Genomic DNA, 21,741 nt, shown 5'->3' on the forward strand with positions numbered 1-21,741 from the left:
GAGATGGGCTGGCAGTGGCGACCCAGGGATGTACCTTGAAAACATCATGCTGGGTGAAAGAGTCCAGATATGGAAGGTCACATAGTACATGATTCCATCCTCAGCAAAGGTTCCAAACTGGCAAATTCATCGAGACTGAAGGTTATATCGGGGCTGTCAGGAGTGGGGAAAGAGGAAAAGAGCAGTGCCTGCTAATGGGAACGGGGGTTCCTGGGTGTGTGTTGGGGGTGTGTGAAATGTACTAGAAGTCGCGGTGAAGGCTACACACTAAAAATACAGAGTTGTACATCTCAAATAGCATGTGAGCTATATCTCAATTCAAAGAAAAGAAAAAAAAAACATTAAATAGCCATATTAAAAACGAGAGAGAGAGAGAGAGACTATGATGAAATAGGCCCTTTTTATCACAGAGCTTCAGTTCCTCACCCTTGAGCCTGTCTCAGATGCCTGAGGACATGGGGTCAGGCCACAGCATTGGAAAGAGGGTGGCCAAGTCCTAACCATCAAAGATAATTCAGAGAAAACGTCAGAACAAAAGGCACCTATGGCCCTTATCTCGGGAGAGATTTCATAGCTGAGAAAGCATGTCCTGAGTTGTCAGTGAGGATGGGTTCAGGGAAGCAGCGGCCCCAGAGCTCAGAAACAGGACGAGAGAGACCCGGACACTGGCTTCCTTTCCACCAGACTTCAATTTCCCAAGGAAATGCTTAGGGGTGATGTGATTTTGGACCAGGCCAGTCAGGCCTCCCTGCAAATTTCAGCAACAAGAACAACAGAAAGTTCCACATGCCTTCTTTCTACATAAGCTAAGAGGAGGAAGACTGGGTTCTTCCGACTTCCTGCTGTTCTCTCAAGATATACACGCACAGACACTTGGTCAGGTACGGATATATAAGCAGTGGTTCCATAAAGGGTTGATTTTGGTTTTGGTTTTTTAATGAAAAAAAAAAAAAAAAAAAAAAAAAAAAAAAAATATATATATATATATATATATATATATATATATATATATATATATATCTCAGACTGGTCCCACCCTATGTAGCTGTGGCTGGTCTTGAACTTCTGATCCTCCTGCCTCCACTCCCAAATGCTGAGGTTACAGACATGTACAATCAGGATGCCCAACTTTTCCACTGAGGATTCTGTCTGCCTATGGCCTGACCTTGAACGGAAACCCCAGGGAATTGGGGGTAGGTTCTTGTGGATGGTCTGACAGCTCACCACAGAGACAGGGAGCAGGAGTGGGAAGAAACTGAAGAGGCGTGGAGAAAGGCCAGGGAAGGAAGGCGCCTCTTACCCGGGTTCTGTCCTCGATCTCATAGATCCGCAGCTGCATGGGCACGTTGAAGCTGTGCAGGATGTTCCCACCGAACACCAGAGAGTCCACGGGTGTGTAAACTGCATGGATCCACCCTGAGTGGAGAGGGCAGAGGGAGGGTGAGCCCTGACTCCTTTCACAAGACTGGAGGGAGGGAAAACTAGAACACAGGAGGATACAGGGGACAGACACAGATGTGCAAGGGCATATGATGCAGACACCAAGGCTCCCTCCCAGACAGCCTGAGGGATGTAGCCAGCAATCCCTAGAGACCCCTAGCTAACTCAAGGCAGGTGCCCGGGATGCTGCAGGCAAGTGCCTGTCTTAAAGACCTTGATGATCAAACCTTCCTACTGAGACTCGGTTGTAGCCAGGAACAGAGGGCCCCCAGTCTCAGCGTTGTGCCGAGCCAGAAGGCAGGCAGTCCCTCCTGGGCTGTACATCTCTGCTCAGCCTTTTCTTAGTCATTCCTTGGAACACTGATCCCTGGAGGGCTCATATGGGACAGCTCAGAGGAACGACTATCAAACCTAGGCACATCTTGTTTGCATGAAACACTCCCAGGCCAAATCACCTCCTTAGTCACAGGATGCTGGTACCCCATCTCAGTTTCCCCCACCCATTTTCCTCATGTACTAAGTGCTGTGGCAGGCATCTCTTCTGCACAATGCAACTTCCTAACCGTGTGGGCCACACTTGTGACCTCCCCAAGGTACACTCTGAGGGCTGGCTGTCCAGGCCTTGGCTTATTAATTCTTAAAGTAGCCATCTCTTTCCAACTACAATCTACAGGTGAAGAAACGGAGGTGTGTTAAACTGAAATCGTCTGCAAGTATTTTGAACCCCAAAAGTTATCCTCTACCTGGTTTGTGGAGAGTTTAGTCAACAATATCAAACCTCCATTGAGACTGGACACCAATTGCCGGTGCAGAAAACACCAATGTGGCTCTGGAGCTAGAGGGCAAATAGCTTTATAGTATCTCCAGTGGGCAGATGCTCAACGATTAAGAGTCCTTGTTACTGGTGATGGTGGTGCACACCTTTAGTCACAGCAGAGGTAGGCAGATCTATGAATTAAAGTCAGTCTGGTCTACAAAGCGAATTCCAGGATAGTAGTGGCTATACAGAGTAACCATGCTGAAAACACACACACACACACACACACACACACACACACACACACACACACACACACAGAGGCATGGCAACATATAAGGAAGCAAAGGAGAAATACATTGAGACGTCGGAACAATGGCAACGATGCTGGGGACAGCAGTGGGAAAAGTCAAGAGTAGAAACCAGAAGAGGATCAGCACAGGGGAGAGAGCAAACAGGCACAGACAGGAGATGCTTAAACTCAAAGGAACATTCTGGAACCCAACCTAACTCCATGCCCAAGCCCAAACACTTTCAGCTCTCTCCCAGGTGAGTTGAGACATCAGTTCTCAGGCTCACGATCTACACCTGCTGCAGGGAATGGAGTCACCACATGGGTCTGCTACTGTTGACAGTACCATAGCATTGGAGACTGAAACTTCCTCAGACTGGGCTGAAGGTGTCAGGCCCTCCAGATCTTGTTCCTACACTTCACATGGCTACCCAGCATGGTTTGAAGATGCTTGGCCCAGGGAGTGGCACTATTAGGAGATGTGGTCTGGTCAGAGTGGGCGTGGCCTTGTCGGAGTGGGTGTGTCATTGTGGGCGTGGGCTTTAAGACCCTCATCCTAGCTGCCTGGAAGTCAGTCTTCCACTAGCAGCCTTCAGATGAAGATGTAGAACTCTCAGCTCCTTCCACCCCATGCCTGCCTGGACGCTGCTATGTTCCCGCCTTGACGATAATGGACAGAACCTCTTAACCTGTAAGCCAGCCCCAATTAAATGTCCTTTATAATAGTTGCCTTGGTCATGGTGTCTGTTCACAGCAGTAAAACCCTAACTAAGATACCACCCTTCCCTTTACCCAAGCCTGATCTTAGGGAACTAACTTGATTCCAGACTCTCCCCAGGAAAACATCCCTGTTCTAGCTATGCGTGCCCACCTGAAGACTATTTACCTTCCTTGTGCAGAACCTGATGAGCAAGAACTCAGTTGCTACAAGCAGTCACCATTGACATCGGTTTGGAAAAGGATGGTGCCCACGTTAATACATACTGATTAACCCAGACTTTCTTGCAGGCAGACACGGAGGCTCCCTAGACTTACATCCATCACCTTGGCATGTGAACAGAAGACAGATGCCACTGTAGGTAGGTAGGGAATCTGTATGCCAGCTGTTCCAGAGATGCTAGAAGCTTCTACCAACTTCCCTTCCCCTCCTAGGTTATCACAGGTGGATCAGGCAGACTGCCATGGATTAAAATGGCTGCTGAGTTCCTCTCCAGCCCGGCTTACATTTTGTTTCCCTATTTCAATGATGCCCTTAGGGGGAAAAAACAGGAAGGGAAACCATGGCCTTCAAAACCCCATCTCTCCCCATTCTCCTGAGGATGGCTCATTCATGACAATATTCTGGAACTGGAACTGATGTCCTGGGTTATAATTGGGCAGGAGAGGCCAGCATCTGCCATCAGCAATGTGAAGGCAATAAGCACTTTATATTCAGGCCAAGCAACCAGGGATGGACGCAGATACGGAAGGAACACAGTGACCCACAAAACCCACTGACTGGATGATTTCTGGGACCTGAGGGGGCCAAGAACAACAGAGTCACAAGGAGTCTCATCTACAACCCCAGGGCTCAGGATGCAGACTACAAGCCTCTTGGCACATCTGCCTCCATTTTTCCAGTTGCTGAAGAGATGATGTCACAGATTCCCTGAGCGCCCCACCCCCACCTCCTGGCCTCTGTGGCTGCTGACTAGCAAACTATAGGCTGCATCTGACCCAAGGGCATGTTAAGCTTGATCTACCTCATGTTACAAAATGGGAGATGTCACCTGAGACTCTGAATTGCTTTTCTCCTTACAATGTATGAAGATAGATACACAAGCCAGCCCCCAATATTACCTGGTCCTGAAGTGTCAAAGCTAGACAGCCATTGCCAAATTTCCAGTGCCTCCAGCACCGTCTGCAGTTCACCGATTCTCATGCTTCCCTGTTCTGTACCCATTTTATAGCAGGTGGACCACCAAAGGCCCAATCATGTTATACCGTCAAGAACTCAGATTCGCCATTACTGACTTGATGGCCTCACCAGGTAGTTCATGTCGCTCATTTTGATTTTTTTTTTTTTTTTTTTTTTTAAAGACAGGGTCACTGGGTAGCATTAGCTGGCCTATAACACCTATGTAGACCAGGCTGGCTTTGAATTCACAGAGATCCATCTGACTCTGCCTCCAAGTGCTGGGATTAAAGATGTGAGCTGCCACTCCCAGCAAAATTGTTAAAGTAACATTCAGCAGCCCCAAGGAGCTTCCTCCTGCCTCAGTGGGAAATGGTTCCTTCCATGATGGTTCTTACTCCAAGACAAGGGTAGGGAATACATTAAAAGCAGCCCGAGTCTCTTGGCTACAAGATATTCAGATATTGCTACTCACAGGTATACCTAACAGGGTCCCCATACTGGCACTAAACACCATAACTGCCACCTGGCTGGAAACAAGGCCAAGAGGGAGGGACTGCATCTTACATCTCCTCAGCCCCTCCGTCACTGTCCGAAACCAGTGTGGCTCTAAGAACATTTGCTACATGTGCTTTAATCACAGAACATGGGAGGTGAAGGTAGGAGGATCAGGAGTTCAAAGTCATCCTCCACTCCAACCAGTTTGAAGCCAGCCTGGATCATCTTCCATGATCTTCCTCTTCCGTGCAGCTTTCCTGGCCTGTCAAGGGATGGAGACTGGAAAGCGCCAGCCTACATCTCCTTTGCATGGCTCCTTTGCACTCAGACACAGAAGAAAAGAAGACACACACTGAACCACTCTAACCCACTAGCATCCTATGAGCTCTCAAAGAACTGGACACCGAGGGCTTAAGGCAGCAGAACACACGGCCGAAGTCAGTGTTTGAAGGTTTATTTGGTGGAGCACTTACTCAGGGTTTGAGACCCTGGGTTCATTTCTCAGTAAAGGCAGGCAGGCAGGCAGGCAGGCAAACAGACACACACACACACACAGAGAGAGAGAGAGAGAGAGAGAGAGAGAGAGAGAGAGAGAGAGAGAGAGAGAGAGAAACTCACTGTGGAGGCTGGTCATTATGGTATATGTCTATGGTCCAAACATTTAAAAGGTATGTGGGGCAGATCATGAGTTCTAGCCCACCCTGTGTTATATATCAAATCTCTGTCTCAGGCTAGATATGAGGCCACACGCCTGTAATCCCAGCGTTTTGGAAGTAGAGGCAAGAGGATCAGGAGTTGGAAGACCTTTCTCAGTTACATAGTAAAATCAAAGCCAATCTAGGTGATGGTAGACCCTGCCTAACGTATTCACACCTAGGGCCGGGAAGATGGCTCAGCAGGTACGTGTACTTGCCACCAAAGACAATAACATGTGTTTGAGCCCTAGGGACTCACATGGTGGGAACAGAGAACCAGTTCCCACAAGCTATCCCAAGGCCTCCAAACTCAACCTCCTGACACACGCATAAAACACATATAGAAATAAAATAAAATTCTTATCTTTTAATGTTGCCTGGCAGCCATAAAAAAAAAAATGTAGCTAGATTTTCAGATGCATGACTATCAGGCTTGAAGTACCACTCTTTCTTTGAAATATATTTCTATCAGTCCATCCAACAGGATACTCCTTCTATACATTTAACCAACCACAAGTCATAAATGCCCAGGAAAAAAACCATTTCTGTAATAACTATAGAAAGACCCTTTTTCTTTTCTCTACCTAAATAATACAAAATAGCATAGTATTACACTGTACTAAGTCTTTTTTGTTTGTTTGTTTTGTTTTTCCAAACAAGGATTTCTCTTTGTAGCCCTGGCTATCCTGGAACTGCTCTGTAGACCAGGCTGGCCTTAAACTCACAGAGATCTGCCTGCCTCTGCCTCCCTCAGTGTTGGGATTAAAGGCATGCACTACCAACAACTGGCTTGAACTAGGTCTTATTCTTGATCTAGAGACTGGTTTTGGTACCCACAAGGCATAACAGAACCAACTTCCTTTACCTGACCAATGACAACTCCCCCAAGTCTCCTTCAAACTACTTTCATTCAACAGTTTCCTGCTAGTCTGTCTTCTGGTTGACATATCTTCCAAAGTCTAATTACTAAGAGGTACACAACATACGGACTTGACCTGTGTGTGTATGTTTGTATCTCACTCTGTGTGTCCATGTACATGTATCTGTGTCTCACTGTGTATATCTCACTGTGTGTGTCTCTGTCTCACTGTGCATCTGTGTGTCTGTGTGTGTATGTATGTATGTGTCTCACTGTGCATGTATGTGTGTCTCTGTGTGTCTATGTCTCACTGTGTGTATGTCTGTGTGTCTGTGTATCACTGTGTGTATGTCTGTGTGTCTATTTCACTGTTTGTATGTCTGTGTGTCTGTATCTCACTGTGTGTATGTCTATGTGTCTGTGTCTCACTGTGCGTGTCTGTATCTCACTGTGTGTATGTCTCACTGTGTGTATGTCTCACTGTGTCTGTGTATATGTGTCTATTTCACTATGTGTATGTCTGTGTCTCATTGTGTCTATGTGTCTGTCTCACTGTGTGTGTCTGTGTGTCTGTGTCTCACTGTGTGTGTGTCTCACTGTGCCTGTGTATATGTGTCTATTTCACTGTGTGTATGTCTGTGTCTCACTGTGTGTATGTATCTCACTATGTATGTGTGTCTGTGTCTCACTGTGTGGGTCTGTGTGTCTGTATCTGACTGTGTATGTGTATGTCTGTGCCTCTGTGTCTCACTCTGTGTGTGTGTCTATTGGTACAGACTACTGCCTCCCTCATCTTGGGTAGAATGTTTTCTTTAAGGAAGCCTAACATGGAACCCCCTGTTTCCCATGTCACTCGTCACCACTGTTAGCAACTCCATCTATAGCTAAAAGCCCTCTGTCTGTCTCTAAGCTTCCATCCAAGTCTGGGAGAGAGTCACATCTAAGGACCACGTCATCTTCTGATAGAAACCTCCAGAGCAGTGGTTCTCAACCTTTCTAATGTTGTGACCCTTTAATATGGTTCCTCATGTTGTGGTGAGCCTCAACTATAAAATTATTTTATTGCTATTTCATAACTGTAATTTTACTACTGTTATGCTTCATCATATAACTATCTGACATGCAGGCTGTCTGATATGAGACCCTTGTGAAGGGGTCAACGTCCTTCAGGTTGAGAACTGCTATGTTGGAGGAAGGCCCAAGAAAGACATTCAAATGTCCCCAGAGGAAGGACCAGAGGCTTCTTCACAGGTATGGTTACTCAGGTTATGTGCTTTCTCTGGAGCCTGAGACTTGCTCCCCTCAGGGCACATCAATGGCTCATCTAATCCCAAGGCCCACAGAAATCCTCACTTGGCCTCCAACCCTGGCCGAGACCACAGGGCTGCAGGAAGCTGCTCCAAATACTGGGGGAGCCAGTGGCTGACCAACCGACCCCAAGCCAACCACACAGGAACCTACCAGAAGGGATGAAAAAGGTGTAGCCTTGCTTCAGCTCAATCCTTTGGCAGCGTTCCACTCGGTCTCCCAGAAAGATGTCACTCTGTTTGCCAGATAGCACCCACTCCTCATACAGAGCCAAGTTGTGCAGGGTCGGCGGGATCAGCCAAAAGATCTTGGGAGCGAAAGGAGGCAGTTAGGCGTGAGTATCTGATTTCTTCCAGTCTTGGAACAATCCCAAAAGAGCCGCACCCACTTGGGGAGGGACGCAGAGAGAGGCAAGTCTGTCTGTCTAGGTTCCCCAAGCAGGGCTCAAAGCAGGGAATGGGGTTCTGGCTACCTTTGGGGTATCTCCATTCCAGCTGAAATACCAAGGCAGGAGGAATGCTTCCTGTACTGGGTAGAACATTTTTTTTTTCCTCCTGAGCCACAGGCTTATCTGGGTGGTGGGGGCTAGGAGTGTGGAAGATATACCATAAACTGGCCCAATAAATAAATTCAGCCTGCGCTCACTTCGGAGGAGGGAAAAACATCTGGAATCAAGTGTGTTGACTTCCTCCCAGAATCCCTCCCAACACTGCCATTTTTAACGAAGGCACACATGGGCATCCTCAAGAAGCACCTTCATCCAGGCTGAGACATCACACACACCAAAGCAAACACAGCACAAGTACCATGAATGTATTGTCTCCTACGCCATCTAACCGTACTGTAAAATGCCTTGCTTAGAGGCAGGCAGTGACCACCTCCTACTTTGAAGTTAAAAAGCCTTTGGTGGCAGAGCTGACACAAAGCAGAGAAACTTTATGCTGGAGCTTCCTGGGAGCTGAAAACAGAGCAAGGAGGTGTGAGTAGGTGACCCTCCCCTCCGGTAGGAGACAAGAGAGCCAGGAGGTGGTCCCAAGGGATAAAGTGACCCTAAGCTACTGAGCAAGGGGGAGAGAGGTAAAGGAAGGGAGTATCAAGACTCTCCGTGCATACAAACGCTAGCTAGACACACTAGAAGCACTCACCTTCCCACCACGGAAAACATGGTACCACACGGAGGTGCCTCCAAAGTCAATGTGGAAGTCAGTGAAACAGCCCTTCACGCTCATCAGACAGTACCTGAGGTGCAAGAGCAGGCATGGGGGCAGAAAATACAAGTCAAACCCAAATCACAGGAGGCAAGCAACTGCTTCAGAGTCACCTGACCTGACGCCCTTTTATAAAGGTGGCAGATGGGGAATTTCCTCCTCTATTTTTTTTTTTTAAAACTGAAATGAAATCGAAGTGGAGTTTCCCTCCCGGGGGATGCCCCTGTGATCAGGTGACAAATCTTAAGCATGGGTCACCCACCACACAGACGCTCACACACAGCATCTTGGCTTCAGGTTCCCAAGAGAAATGGCAACCCACAGGCCACTATCAGTTTCGACCCTTACCCCAACCCCCACCCACCGCCGAGGCTTCCTTTCTGTTCTATCCCGACTCTGTGGCTGATAGCTTCAGTTCTCCCTGGCTGCCAGCCCCCTTTGTAACAGCTGGGCCCCCTGGAATTCAGTAGTAAACCACCTGCGTGGTTTGCCAATTACCAGTTCCCATTCATCTCATTCAATCAACCAGTAGTCTGGCCAGGAAGGAGGCACAGCACTGAAAGAAATGGGTAAGAATGCAGAAGATCCCTCCCCTTGCAGATGAGCCCCTGTGCAGTTGAGGGTTGCACAGATAAAGTTAAATGATACAATGGCTTGCCAAGTAAGCAGTAAGGGCTATAAATTCCACTCAATGTCCCAGGTAAAGAACTCCAAAGAGGAAGCCCACAGACAGATTAGTAGTGGCTAGAAGCTGGCTGGGCTGGGCGGGGCTGGGGCGGGGCTGGGAGGGGCGGGGCGAGAATGACGCTAATGGGTATGGGGTTTCGTTCTAGCAGGATGAAGAGATCCTAAAACTGAGGATCCGGTTGCGCCGTTCTTTGAACACACTAGAAAACACTGGGTTGCACACTTTTTCTGTGTGAATGATACGTGATTTTTATCTCGACATAGCTGTTTTATCTTTCTTTTCTTTTTCTTTTTCTTTTTCTTTTTCTTTCTTTTTTTTTTTTTTAAGTGAAGGGATCAAAAGAAGGTCCTGGGATCAGAGAGGGGTGAAGAACAGCGATAGAAGCTGGATCTCAGGTTATACGTTTAAGAAGAGAAGGAACCCACAGCAGCAGCCCTCCCTTACAAGCACCGAAGGAGGTAGATAGCCCAGCCTTCCCTGCAGGTATACAGCAGTATTCTGGTCCAACCCGCAACGTGCTACTGGCTCTAGGGGATGCACAGAACCGGAGTAAGTGGAGGGCACCTCGCTGGCTTTCAAATCCAGGCATGGCAAAAAATAGTGTTAGCCCCCCCTACCACTAACCCCTACCCACAAGAACCCCAAGAGGGCACGAAGGAGCAACCTCCCCTCCCTCCTGCTCGTCTTGGCACCTCCAGAGGCCCGCGCACACGTTTACCCCACTGACCTCTTCCCCCCCCCCCCCCCCCCCCCCCCCCCGCTGCACTTTGCTCTTCCGTGGTTTGGGGAAGAGAGATGGAATGGGGCGGGGACCTGCAGGGAGGAGCCAACAGCAAGCCCGAGTGGGGAGAATGGGGGGCGTGGTGCTGTGCTGGTTTAAAGGTTAGAGGGCTCTGAGAGCCCCCTCCTCCTGATTGCTTTTTGCACCTCTCATTCAGGTGGACCCGGGGCTCGGCAATATGCAGGCAGCGTGCCCGGCGTCCCTCCTCCGGATAGGCTGGAAAGAGCCTTAACCATGTGTCTGCAGGAGGCTGACAAATCAGAAGGCCTCCCCGTACATCAGAGCCCCGCTGCCTAGCAACCCCATCGGAGGGGTGTAGTTGACAGCCCAGGACTGTCACGAAGCTGGCACTAGACTGCTGAAGTCCTGACTGGGGCTCTACACCCTGCCTGCCCGCCCACCCAAGGCGAAGCAAACAGGTCCCCTGACTTAAGACCCAGAGAAACCTTCCCTCCAAAGAATGGGGGCCCTGAAGTCCTACCCTGCCCCACCCTCATGGACCACACTGGCCTCTTTCCTCTAAGCTCCACTTCAAAATATTAGTCCTCATTTCCCTAAAACCAGCTCTTCCTCTCGGTTTGGTTTTTTTCTCTTCTTTTTAATCTAACCTTGGTTTCCACCCCCTCTAGGCCTCTGCTGAACACAGACTAGAGAAAACAATTTAAGTCTGTGGGGTGGAGCCAAGGGAACGTGCTTCCTTCAGCCTGCATCTGGATGTCCAGAGGGGATACCCGTAGCCAGGAGAAAGGACCAGGGTTGGGGGTGTCCAGCTCTAGGACCCCTGGGACTGCTTAGCCAAATCGGTCACTCCCACTTTGCCCAACCTTCAGCCCTCTGACCCAACCCCTCACATGGAAAACTAGGATCCTCTGGCTGTGTGTGCGCAGGGAAAGTTCTGCCCTCAGGCAGAGGCCCACTGTGTGCTAAAACACTACTTCCAGACCAGCCTCCTCCAACGTGGGACCTTCCTTTCCTTTCGGTGTCATTTCCACTCCTCCCACCTCCCACACCCTTATTAAGTGAAAGTGACTGTGACAGAGTGGCTTTGTACTGTCCCCTGCAGTCCAAAGGCAACCCTAGGTTTTGCCACCCCAAGGCTACCACCGGCGCTGACTTGGGGCTCCCTCCTCGCCCCTGCTCGCTCTGGCGTGCCGCCTTTGCACTGACCTCTACAGCTTCCTCCTCCCAAGCACACCGCAGTCACATGGGCACCTCGGCTCGGCTTGGTGCCACAGCCAGCCCGCCAGCTAGCCAGGCTTCCGCAACGGCAAGGCTGGACAGCCAGGCACGCGACACCCTCACCCCACCCCCCACGCTAGGTGGCTTCTGTGCACCCTGCAAGTTCGCGGCTGAAATTGCGGAAAATCTCTAGCGCAGGAGCTCAGTTTTTTTCAGCGGTTGGAGGCCGGGGATGGAGGGAGGCATGAGGCATAGGGGGGCGCTGCACCTGCCACACCAACTTTGGGGCGCGGCCTGGGGTCTAGAGAGGTGGGGCGGCCCCACCTTGCTCTCCTCTCTCTAACTTCCAGAAACTCTCCCCCAGGTGGCCCAATTGGCATTCCTTTGGGCAAAGGTCTGATGAAGAGAGCCAGGAAAGCTGGCGACGGTGGCGGGCTGGAGGCGCCGCGCGGGCGCGAACGTACACACCCCACACTTTCAACCCGCCCCGGGAGACACAAAGAACAGCTCAGCGACACTGGCCGGCAGAGCATCCCGCGGGCAGGAGGCCACCCACACCCGCCCCACGCGCCACAAAGGAGGTTACCCTCGGCGGCCGAGGAGCGGCTCCCGGGCGTCCCCTTCCGCAGAGGCTCGACGCGCGCCAGACCCGTGAGGCGACGGCAGCCGAGCCCCCTCCACCGCGCTGCCAGGCCCCAGCCCAGGACGCTGGGGCCCTCTCGCGCCGCCTTCCTTCCTCGGGGAGACAGGCGCAGCCTGAGCTCATCCCCACGCTGAAACTGAACATCCGCGCGGCGCGGAGGCCGCCAGGGAGGTGGAGAGGCCGGCGGCGACAGAGAAGAGCTCCGGGCCACACACCGGATCCCTAGCCCACTCCTGCACTCCCTGGCAATAGTCTGAGGACCTACTGGGTCCGGGTTTCCCGGAGTGTAGACAACACCTTGCTGCCCAGGTGGTGACCTAATACAAAGCTACCTGCCTTAAATATCCACCCTCAGGCACAGATGGAGGGAGGGCCAGAACTAAGATTTCTGGAGAGTCTGTGATGGGGAAAGGTGGGGTTCTAGCCCTAAGAGACTAGCTGTGTGACTTTGGGCAATTTCTTTCCTCTCTAGGGGTAATTTACTAGAGGAAGATAACCTGAAGTTCGACAAAACCATTCTAGGCAGACTCTTCCCCTACCCGCCCCCCGCCCCCCGCCCCCCCCCAGTAGCCTTTTCTACTAATTACAAACTACATTGCTCAATCCAAACTTCACAACACTGTGAGCTCAATCCCACCATTTCAAGTGAGAAAGCCAACAATTCAGGAGTACAGCCCCTCACCTTGACACTAACCAATAGGTGGCTAGCACTCACCGCCTGTCTGTCACTCTCCTTGGTTCCTCTGCCCAACCCCCCCCTCCCCCAATCTATCTGGCCGGAACTTTAACACCAAAATTTGAAGAAGTTACACCCAAACTTCAACCCCTCACCGCCTTTAGGCAAAAAGAAGACTTCAACTCAAAAGTCCCACCCTGGGGGCGACAAGAGAGAATCTTTTTCCAACCATGGCCCTACAGCCTTCCTTCCTCCAAAGCCACAAGGGGCCAAGCTCTGAAGAGGCAGATACCAAATTCCATTCTTTGGTCAAAGACTGTACACTGTGGACAGCCAGTGATGTAAATCATGTTTTAACTAAAGCATAGGCTTTAAATGATTACATTCATGACCCAGTAAGACAGTGTCGCCACTATGTCACCCTTCCGCCCCATCACCCCCACTTTAAGTACCCACACAGTAAACTCACTTCCAGGTGCTCAATGACCCAGGCAGTCCCTCTGTCCCTTCCAGCATTCTGTCTATAAGCTTAGACTTTAACAGGTTGAATTTTTTTTTTTTTAAGCAGGTATGCGTTTTACTGGTTGAAAGGTAAAATTAACAGCTCCAAAGAATGTTCCCTATCTTGGGTATGAACACCGGTCATTGGGGAGGTGTCCTCAAGCAAGAATTTTGGTCACACTTAGAAACTGATTTAGAGTCAAAGCCAGCAGGGGAGGCCACCCTGGCAACTGGACAGGCAGCTCAAACGAGAGGATTACTTTATGGGGGACACATATCTGGTCCTTGATGGGGGGGGGACCATAGATGGTTCATTTGTGGAAAGCATCAACACCAGTCTTAGATTCTCATCAGGTTGGGACCTAGGGTATATTCTCTTGTTTAGGAACTTGGTGTCTCTACTGAACTAGGAGAGCCTTTAACTGGTCATTTCATAGCTCCAACCAAGTTCTCCATGTGCACGCTTGGGCTACTGGGCTAGCAATTTTTTTTAGTTACTTTTACATTTGTATTATATTTGGGGGGGGGGGCTTTTGGGGATGGGGAGAGGACAGGCTCTCACTATGTAGCCTTGGCTGTCCTGAGATTCACTCTGTAGACCAGGCTGGCCTCACACTCACTACTACTTCCTACATCTGCCTCCCAACTGCTGGGATTAAAGACCTGTGTACACCACTATGCCTGGCTCACATATCTACTTTAACTATGTAAAAAAAAAAAAAAAAAAAAAAAAAAATCATCTCAAGAAAACCCTTTCACTGGTTGGGGTGACATGTGCCTGAAATCCCAACACTTAGAAGAGTCAGGAGGATAAGTTCAAAGCCAGCCTGGGCTACACGAGACTTTGTTTAAAACATAAGTTCTAAAGGGTAGCTTCTCAGTTTTTTACAAGTTCCATCAGCCACTGCTTTCCACTCAGCAGCTATATTACCTTCACTGACCCATTAAGAATGCCAGGCTCTATTTGTAAAAAGAAGCTAGCAGACCCGCCAGTGGTGTCGCTGAGGTATATATGTCAGTGTCTAACACAACACCTGAGTAGTGAGTCCACAGCTGTCAGTCTCCCTACCTAGTAAGACACAGGTGATCACTTATAACAAACAGCAAACCTCTGAACTGAAAGGCAGGTGTGGCTGTAACAAATATAAAGAGGTCCTGGTAGGAAAGCAGAAAACACCAGACCCCAAGAGGCCATGTGTGCAGACTTTTCATTCCGCCTCAGGATCAGACTCCACGAGTCACATCCGCTGTGTACTGTCTTCCCACAGTACAGGAGAGAGCAGGCCGGGGCAGACAGAGCCTCGGTGCAAGGCAAGCCAAATCTCCCAAAGAAGAGGATGCTTGAATTCAGTGACAGTGTCGTCCTGTGTCTCACCCAATATTTCCCCTAGATTTTCCTCTCAGTAGAGTGAAAACATACAGTTAAATCTCGGGGGAGGGGTGTACTCCCTTACAATCCTCTGAGCTGTAAACACTCGCTTTCTTTGAGCCCCTCCCCTTTTTGCTGGGATTCTGAGCTTGGACCCACAGCCTATCATTAGGCTGGCAGCACTCACTGCCAAAAGCCCCACTGCTCCAGCAGGAGGAGTATGGAGGAGACGCCCTAATCCCTTTCTGCAATGCATTACCATGCCCAATCCTTAGTGAGAAAGGTGCACACATGCCCAGACCTGGGGATTGTGGAAGCTTTGCTTCGAAACATGCCCCACGAATTCTCTCAAGCTCCGTTCTTCAAGAGGGAGAGCTAAGCTTGGGCTGCAGCTCAACGGGAGAGCACTCAGCCTGGCGTGTGTACAGGGCCCCGGAATTTCATCTCAGCACCACACAAACAAAGGGGAGGGGAGCTGGGCATGTAGCTGTGTTGGCAGAGTGTCTGTCTAGCAAGCGGGAAGCTCTATGTGCAATCCCCAGCATCACATGAAAACAGGACTGGAAAGTGCTGGAGACATGGCTCGCAGGTAAAGCACACTTGCTGCTCTTTTAAAAGACCTAGGCTTGGCTGGGCAGGGGTGGCGCACGCCTTTAATCCCAGCACTTGGGAGGCAGAGGCAGGTGGATTTCTGAGTTCTAGGCCAGCCTGGTCTACAAAGTGAATTCCAGGACAGCCAGAGCTACACAGAGAAACCCAGAAACCTTGTCTCGAAAAACAAAACAAAACAAAAACAACCCTAGGCTTGGTGGCTGACAACTGTATTCCAGTTCCAGGAGGCCAGATACTAGCTCTTGGCCTCTGCAGGGCCACATAGTACACATACACACACATATACCCTATGTATATACACATATACACATAATACATATACATGTATATGTGTGTGGATGTAAAACACTCCCGTAAAATTAAAAAAAAATTTTTTTTAATTTAAAAACAAGACATGGGGTCATATGCTTGTACCCTCCCAGAGTCCAAAAGTTGAAGCAGGGGGAATTGGAAGCTAAAGTCATCCTTAGCTATACAGTGAATTCTAGGCCAGCCTAGGCTATGTGAGATCTTGTCTCAAAGACACTACCACCCTTCCACAAGGAAACAGAAGAGGAAGCGCACATCTCTGTCCCTCAGAGTGCAAGCTGGACTAATGAATGAATGAATATAACGGAAGTCAGTAGGGTATGAATTTCAAAATTAGGTCACAGGAGCATGACGTCCTCTTGGATCTTCCCGGAAGCACTCACTCTGGGGACGTTCAAATAGCCTTGTGGAGTGGCCCCCAGGGCAAGGATGGAAACCTTCCTTGACTTCCCACCAACACCCCAGTGAGTGCTCCTTCTCAGAAGTGGACCCTTAAGCCAGGCTCTACCCTCAAGATGAACACAGCCTAAACCTAAGCTCTGAAGAGCCCTTGAGAAAAATCTATCCTGCTGCTTTCAGATTCCAGACGTGCAGAAACTGACATCATCTTTGGGGTCTTACTCTTTGGGGGGGGGGTGTATGAAGTGGTTGTTTAGGCGTGGACGCACAGTGGTCCTCTTGTTGCCCCGAAAGCATCGGTGGGACAGTAGGCGTGAGCAACGACACCTGTTTCTGTTAATTTTTTTTTTTAGTATGTTAAAATTAAGGGTTAATGGCTATACAACAATAAACAACCAGGTCAGGGGTTCTCCCCGGTACTGTCGATGTCCAGTGATGGCTTTTCCAATATGGATGATTCTACACAAAGTATCTCTGCCGGGAAGAGACAAGGGGGAGGAGGAGAAGGCAGCAGCAGAAACCTAGGGTGGTATCAGTATGCACCAGGGCACACCTTCATTCATTCTCATTCTCATTCATTCTCTCTCTCTCTCTCTCTCTCTCTCTCTCTCTCTCTCTCTCTCTCCCTCTCTCCTTTATACCCTACTGCTCTATGTTCCATTGAGACACTTATTAAATTCTATCAATTCCACAATAAATACTCCATGGGAACGGGGCCTTGGCTTTAACCACTGTGGTCTTATGACTAAGTTTTGGTCGCCTACTGCACCAAAACATTAACACTCGTTAGAAGTCTTTCATGTCCTTCTGACTCAGGGACCTGGAGCCCATTCACCTTCCCCTGACTCCAGAGTCTCAACCAAAACCAAAACATATTAAAATTCCTAAACCTCTGACCATAATGGAGAAGTATAAATCCCAGAAGCAGGGAAAAAAAAAAATGCACTGCCTCCTTAGTGTTTGTCACATGTCCCCTCCAACATGAAAACCTTCCTTCCATTCAGGAGAGCCATCAGCTGTCTGTTTGGCAGGCGCCTCCAGCAAGGAAGCACCATGCTTTTCAGAAACAATGTCATTTTAATTAAATTCCACAGAACCATGCCCTACTCCCAGCAGACTCTGTCGTGGTGGGATTTTTTTTTTCCACCTCGCTTATGAACATTTGAAATCGGCCTTCCTTTCAGTCGAGTGAATGGACTATCTCCAAGGTGACAATGTCCTTCCTAGCGAGGTTTAAATCCTGTAAGTAGTTCCCATGGCCACTGATGGAGTTTGGAAATCTGTTCGACACACAATCTCACCAATACAGCTAGAAATCTCGCCGATATGTGGGCCTAGAAAGTCACATATTTATGCTGCCCCATTGTTTTGGTAATTGGAGAGTCCCTAAGTGTGCATAGGTCACATTTAAAGGGATCTTTCCGTGAAGTGCAGACTATACTGAAGCACTCAGGCAGGGCAGACAGTAATATAAATTTATATTACCCAGCATGATCTATTTTACTCCGTAAATAAATGCTCAGGTGTGATCACCTCTTTTCTCGTCTGCTGAGATGTAGGCCAGGCTGCAGCCTCCTCACACCTCCAATCTCCACAGCAGGAGCATTTGCAGAACATAAGCCCACGTGACCATATCCCTGCTCTGCTTCAAATATCTCGGGAATAGAAGTATGGGGGGGGGGGATATGAAAACCTCCTATACTTGTATAGGCACAAGGATCAGAAGCTTTGAACCCACCCTGGGTTATATATTGAGGATCTCTCAACCCACCCTCCCCAAAACTAGAGAAACTACTCAGTGTTTGTAAAGGCACCTACCTGGCCTGAGTTCAAATCCCCAGAACTCACAGAAATTCCAGGGTGTGGCAGCCTGTCTGTAGTTCTAGTACCTCATGAGGCCAAGACAGGGGATCTCTAAAGTGATCTGGCTAGCCAAACTAGCTATATCGGGGAGCACTAGGATCAATTGAGAACCCCTTACCGGCTGATTCACCTCAGACCAGTACCAAGACATCTTATGGTTCTGTTGGTAGCTTCACCCCCAGGATTCAGATTCCATGTATTTCTGTCACTGTTGGATTAACACCTGTCTCCCCACAAATTGAACAGAGTTCCTTGACCCTGTGTCCTCAGCACAACTAAGATGCCCACTTCACCATTGTTGAATGAATGAATGGAAACAGTCAAGGGACCAGTCATGACTTGCTCCTTCCTTCCAGTCCCTCTTCACCACTTCACTTTCCCAATCCCTCCCCAATCCTCATGTGTCCCCCACCCCCACCCCCAAAGCCCAGTTAGGAACCAAAGGTGGCCCTACAGGTAAAGAGAGCACTTGGGACACTTGCCTGGCCACCTGAATGTGACCAGTTCCCACAAAAGCCTAACCTCTGACTTTAGCATGCACACTGTGGTACCTGCCCGCCCCCACACATATTATTTACATGCAATACTAATAAAGAAATAATTTTTAAGGAGAAGTAGGCGTGTTGGTGCCTGCCTTCAATTCCAGTACTTGGGAGGCAGAGGCAGGCGGATCTCTGCGAATTCAAGGCCAGCCTGGTCTACAGATTGAGTTCCAGAACAGTCTGTAGATAGACCCTGTCTCAAACTAAACAAAGCAAAGAAGAAATAGACCCCAAGTTAACTGCCTCCCCCGTCCTCCAAGAAGACTCCTTGAGAACAAGAGCTCAAAAGGATTCACCTGTCTGGATTTGTTTCCCTGCGCCTAGAAGCATGGCGGCTTGTACGCTACATGCATGCTCTATGGAAGTGAGGGTGGAAGCCCTTAGCCTTATTTATCTGTTTATCTGCCCAACTCAGAACATTTTGCTGTGGCTGAATCATAACAGAATTGGAAACCAGTCCTGCTCCCTTCCCTCTGCTCCTGGACCCCATTCTCTGCCTTTGATACAGCCCAAATCCAAGGAGTACATTGAACTTGAACTTAGAGGGGAAGAAAAATGTCCATGAATTAATGAGAAAGAGAGAGAGAGAGAGAGAGAGAGAGAGAGAGAGACAGACAGACAGACAGACAGAGACAGAGACACAGAGACACAGAGAGAGATAGAGACAAAAGAACACTGAGAAATCCAGGGCCAGCATGCTAGCCTGCCTCACAAAGCCTGGGACTGTCTGCATTCAACACCAGCTGAATAGAGGGAACGGGGAGTTCAGGCTGGGATTTCCTAGGGGCATTGCTGGCAGCGGACTAAGCAGAGTTGCTAATAGGGCCATGCCGCCAGCCCCAGTCTTTCTGGGAAGCCCGCACCTCCTTCCCATTTCAGGGAGAGAAACAGAGGGTTTATAACGGCAGGAGTATCCAAGGTGACCTCCTCCTCCTCCAGATGGTCCATTATTCAAATCCCTTAATATGAGAGGACTCCCAAGTACCGCTGCCCATATTGAGCAGCAGGCTCACAACATGCTGGTCATGTGATCTGTAGTGAGGACTCTGCTCTCAACTACCTTTCCCGCCTTGGCCACCCTCTCCGATCCATGAGGAACCACTGAATGTCAGATGACTAAGGTGACAATGAGCATTGCTTGGGAAAGGTGTTTCTGGATCGGAGGTTCTAGATCACAACACCAACAGATGGCTCTGTGGTTAAAAACACTTGCCACTTTGCAGGGAGGGCTCAGGCTTGGTTCTCAGCACCCGCATCAGAAGGACATAACTCCTTGTCCTTCCAGGGGATCTGAAGTGCCAGGTATATACATGGTGCACATATATACATGCAGGCATTCACACACACACACACACACACACACACACACACACACACACATACACACACTAAATAAAGAAATCTTTAGAGAGAGAGAAAGAGAAGAAGAGAGATTAGACTAGCCCCAGTCCCATGATGCTCCAAAAACTGTGTCCAATGTAGACATGTCCCTCTGAAAATGCTCCTCTGGGGACACTGTCACACCGAGATTTCAAGAACAGATAAATGTTTACCCATGCACAAACATGGACGTACTGAGACAGTTTCCACCACTCCTCTCAGATCACCACCTCCAAAGAAGCTGTGTGCAGGCTCCAGGGTCAACAGGAAGGAAGGCCTGACCCCATGACAGGACCCAGAGGCCTAGATTCCAGGGAGATGACATGGCAGTTTGTTTACTACTCATAGGGACCCATCGCTCATGTCACTACTGTGGTCCAGCCGGATGTCAATCCTTCATCTCTGAAGCAACCCTGAGACCCTGATCAAGGACCACCCTGTAGTGGGCTATTTTCCCACTATATTTGTATAAAGCTGGGCGTTTGGGCTGTATGAGAGGTAGGCGGAGTGAGGAGTCTGGAGGAGGGAAGAAGGGAGGAAGAGGACACGCTAGGAGGAGGGAGGAGAGATATAGCAGCCATGGAGAACTACGGATGCATCAAGAACAGTCCTAGGTAACAATTTATATCTAGGTTAGTTAATTGGGTTAACAATTCTAATTGTGTGGGCATCTTGTTAATTGAGCGTTTCCAAATATATAAATATTGGATAATCTTTAAGTATACGAGTCTTTGTTCTACCGGGTACCGCGGACATGGCGGGTATTCTGGGGTTCAGCCAAGCTTTGTGGAGACAGCGTGGGAGATTGGCAGAGCCATCTCCCACGCTGGCGTCTCACTGGTGCCAGGGCCGGTGTTTCTGGCTGGCTGGAGCCGCGATCTCCCGGATCTAGCTGTGGCGCATGTGGCCTACGGCCGCTTCCAGATGTGGTGTGCTTGGCTCGGGCTGCGAACATGGCGGTCTGAGCTAAGCAGAGCCGCCGCTGCCGCCGCTTAGATAGTCGGCCCGCACAGCGGCATCTATTAAATATTACCCACAACACCACTCCTCCCCGGTCCCACCACCAGCCAAGCCATCTTACTTCTTCACTTTGGGGTACTTCATCTCTGCAAGGGCATTTGTGGCTTCTGTCTGCTTTTCCTTTAGGTGCTGGGGCCACATGTTGTCCACCCAGTCGACCAGGTCCACCTGAAACCAGTCCATCGTAAGCGCTCCCGGCATCTCCAGCCGACCAGAAGGAACCACTCCTCTGACTGAGGAGTCTCTGGGTGTCTTCAGCTAGACTGCCTCTCCCACACCACCCTTCCAGGCATCGGATGAACTCTGTGCTACATTTCCCAACCATACCCTAAGGGACTGACCTCAGCCACACCCACCCAGCCACTCTATCTCAAGAAGCAAGCAGCTTAGAGGCAGGCCTCATGGAAAGCAAGTTGTTGACAGGCAAGGACAGAAGGCACCATAAAGGCATTGGCATACCACGGTGGGACGCTTGACCAGATGCTCTAGCTTCGTGTGGCTAAACTCGAGGCTGATGACGTTGTACAGTTTGTCCCGCTGTGCCTCTGGTGTCTCGTAGTAACGCACAAACTGGGACATGCTCATCTCGGTACCCTTCTGGGTATTCACGTCCATCACGTCCACCAAACGGCGGCTCCCTGGGGATAGAATGCACACACCGTTTACTACGACCAGCACAGGACTTTACATCCCACGAGGGAGCACCCCACAACCAACAGCTGCTTCTCCTACAGAGCTCCCAGCTCTCCTCATCTCTGCTCCAAGTCTGCCAATGACTGTATTATGGATAGTTTTATGTCAACTTGACACAAGCTACAGTCATCAGAA

General features: G+C 49.5%; 1 protein-coding gene across 10 annotated transcripts in view; it reads right to left on the reverse strand.

The window, feature by feature from the left end:
- The window catches only part of Kdm2b (lysine demethylase 2B), a 119,259-nt gene that overhangs the window by 69,710 nt on the left and 27,808 nt on the right, over window positions 1-21,741 (reverse strand). For all 10 annotated transcript variants that reach the window (XM_076922790.1, XM_076922788.1, XM_076922791.1 and 7 more), the window contains exons 5-9: window positions 21,373-21,551; window positions 20,975-21,081; window positions 8,889-8,982; window positions 7,897-8,050; window positions 1,301-1,416 (exon numbers count right to left, since the gene is read on the reverse strand). In XM_076922790.1, coding sequence (XP_076778905.1) covers window positions 1,301-1,416; window positions 7,897-8,050; window positions 8,889-8,982; window positions 20,975-21,081; window positions 21,373-21,551 — 650 coding nt within the window. The remainder of the gene's footprint in view (window positions 1-1,300; window positions 1,417-7,896; window positions 8,051-8,888; window positions 8,983-20,974; window positions 21,082-21,372; window positions 21,552-21,741) is intronic.

This window comes from Arvicanthis niloticus, chromosome 24, assembly GCF_011762505.2.
Source record: "Arvicanthis niloticus isolate mArvNil1 chromosome 24, mArvNil1.pat.X, whole genome shotgun sequence".
NCBI classification, from domain to species: domain Eukaryota; kingdom Metazoa; phylum Chordata; class Mammalia; order Rodentia; family Muridae; genus Arvicanthis; species Arvicanthis niloticus.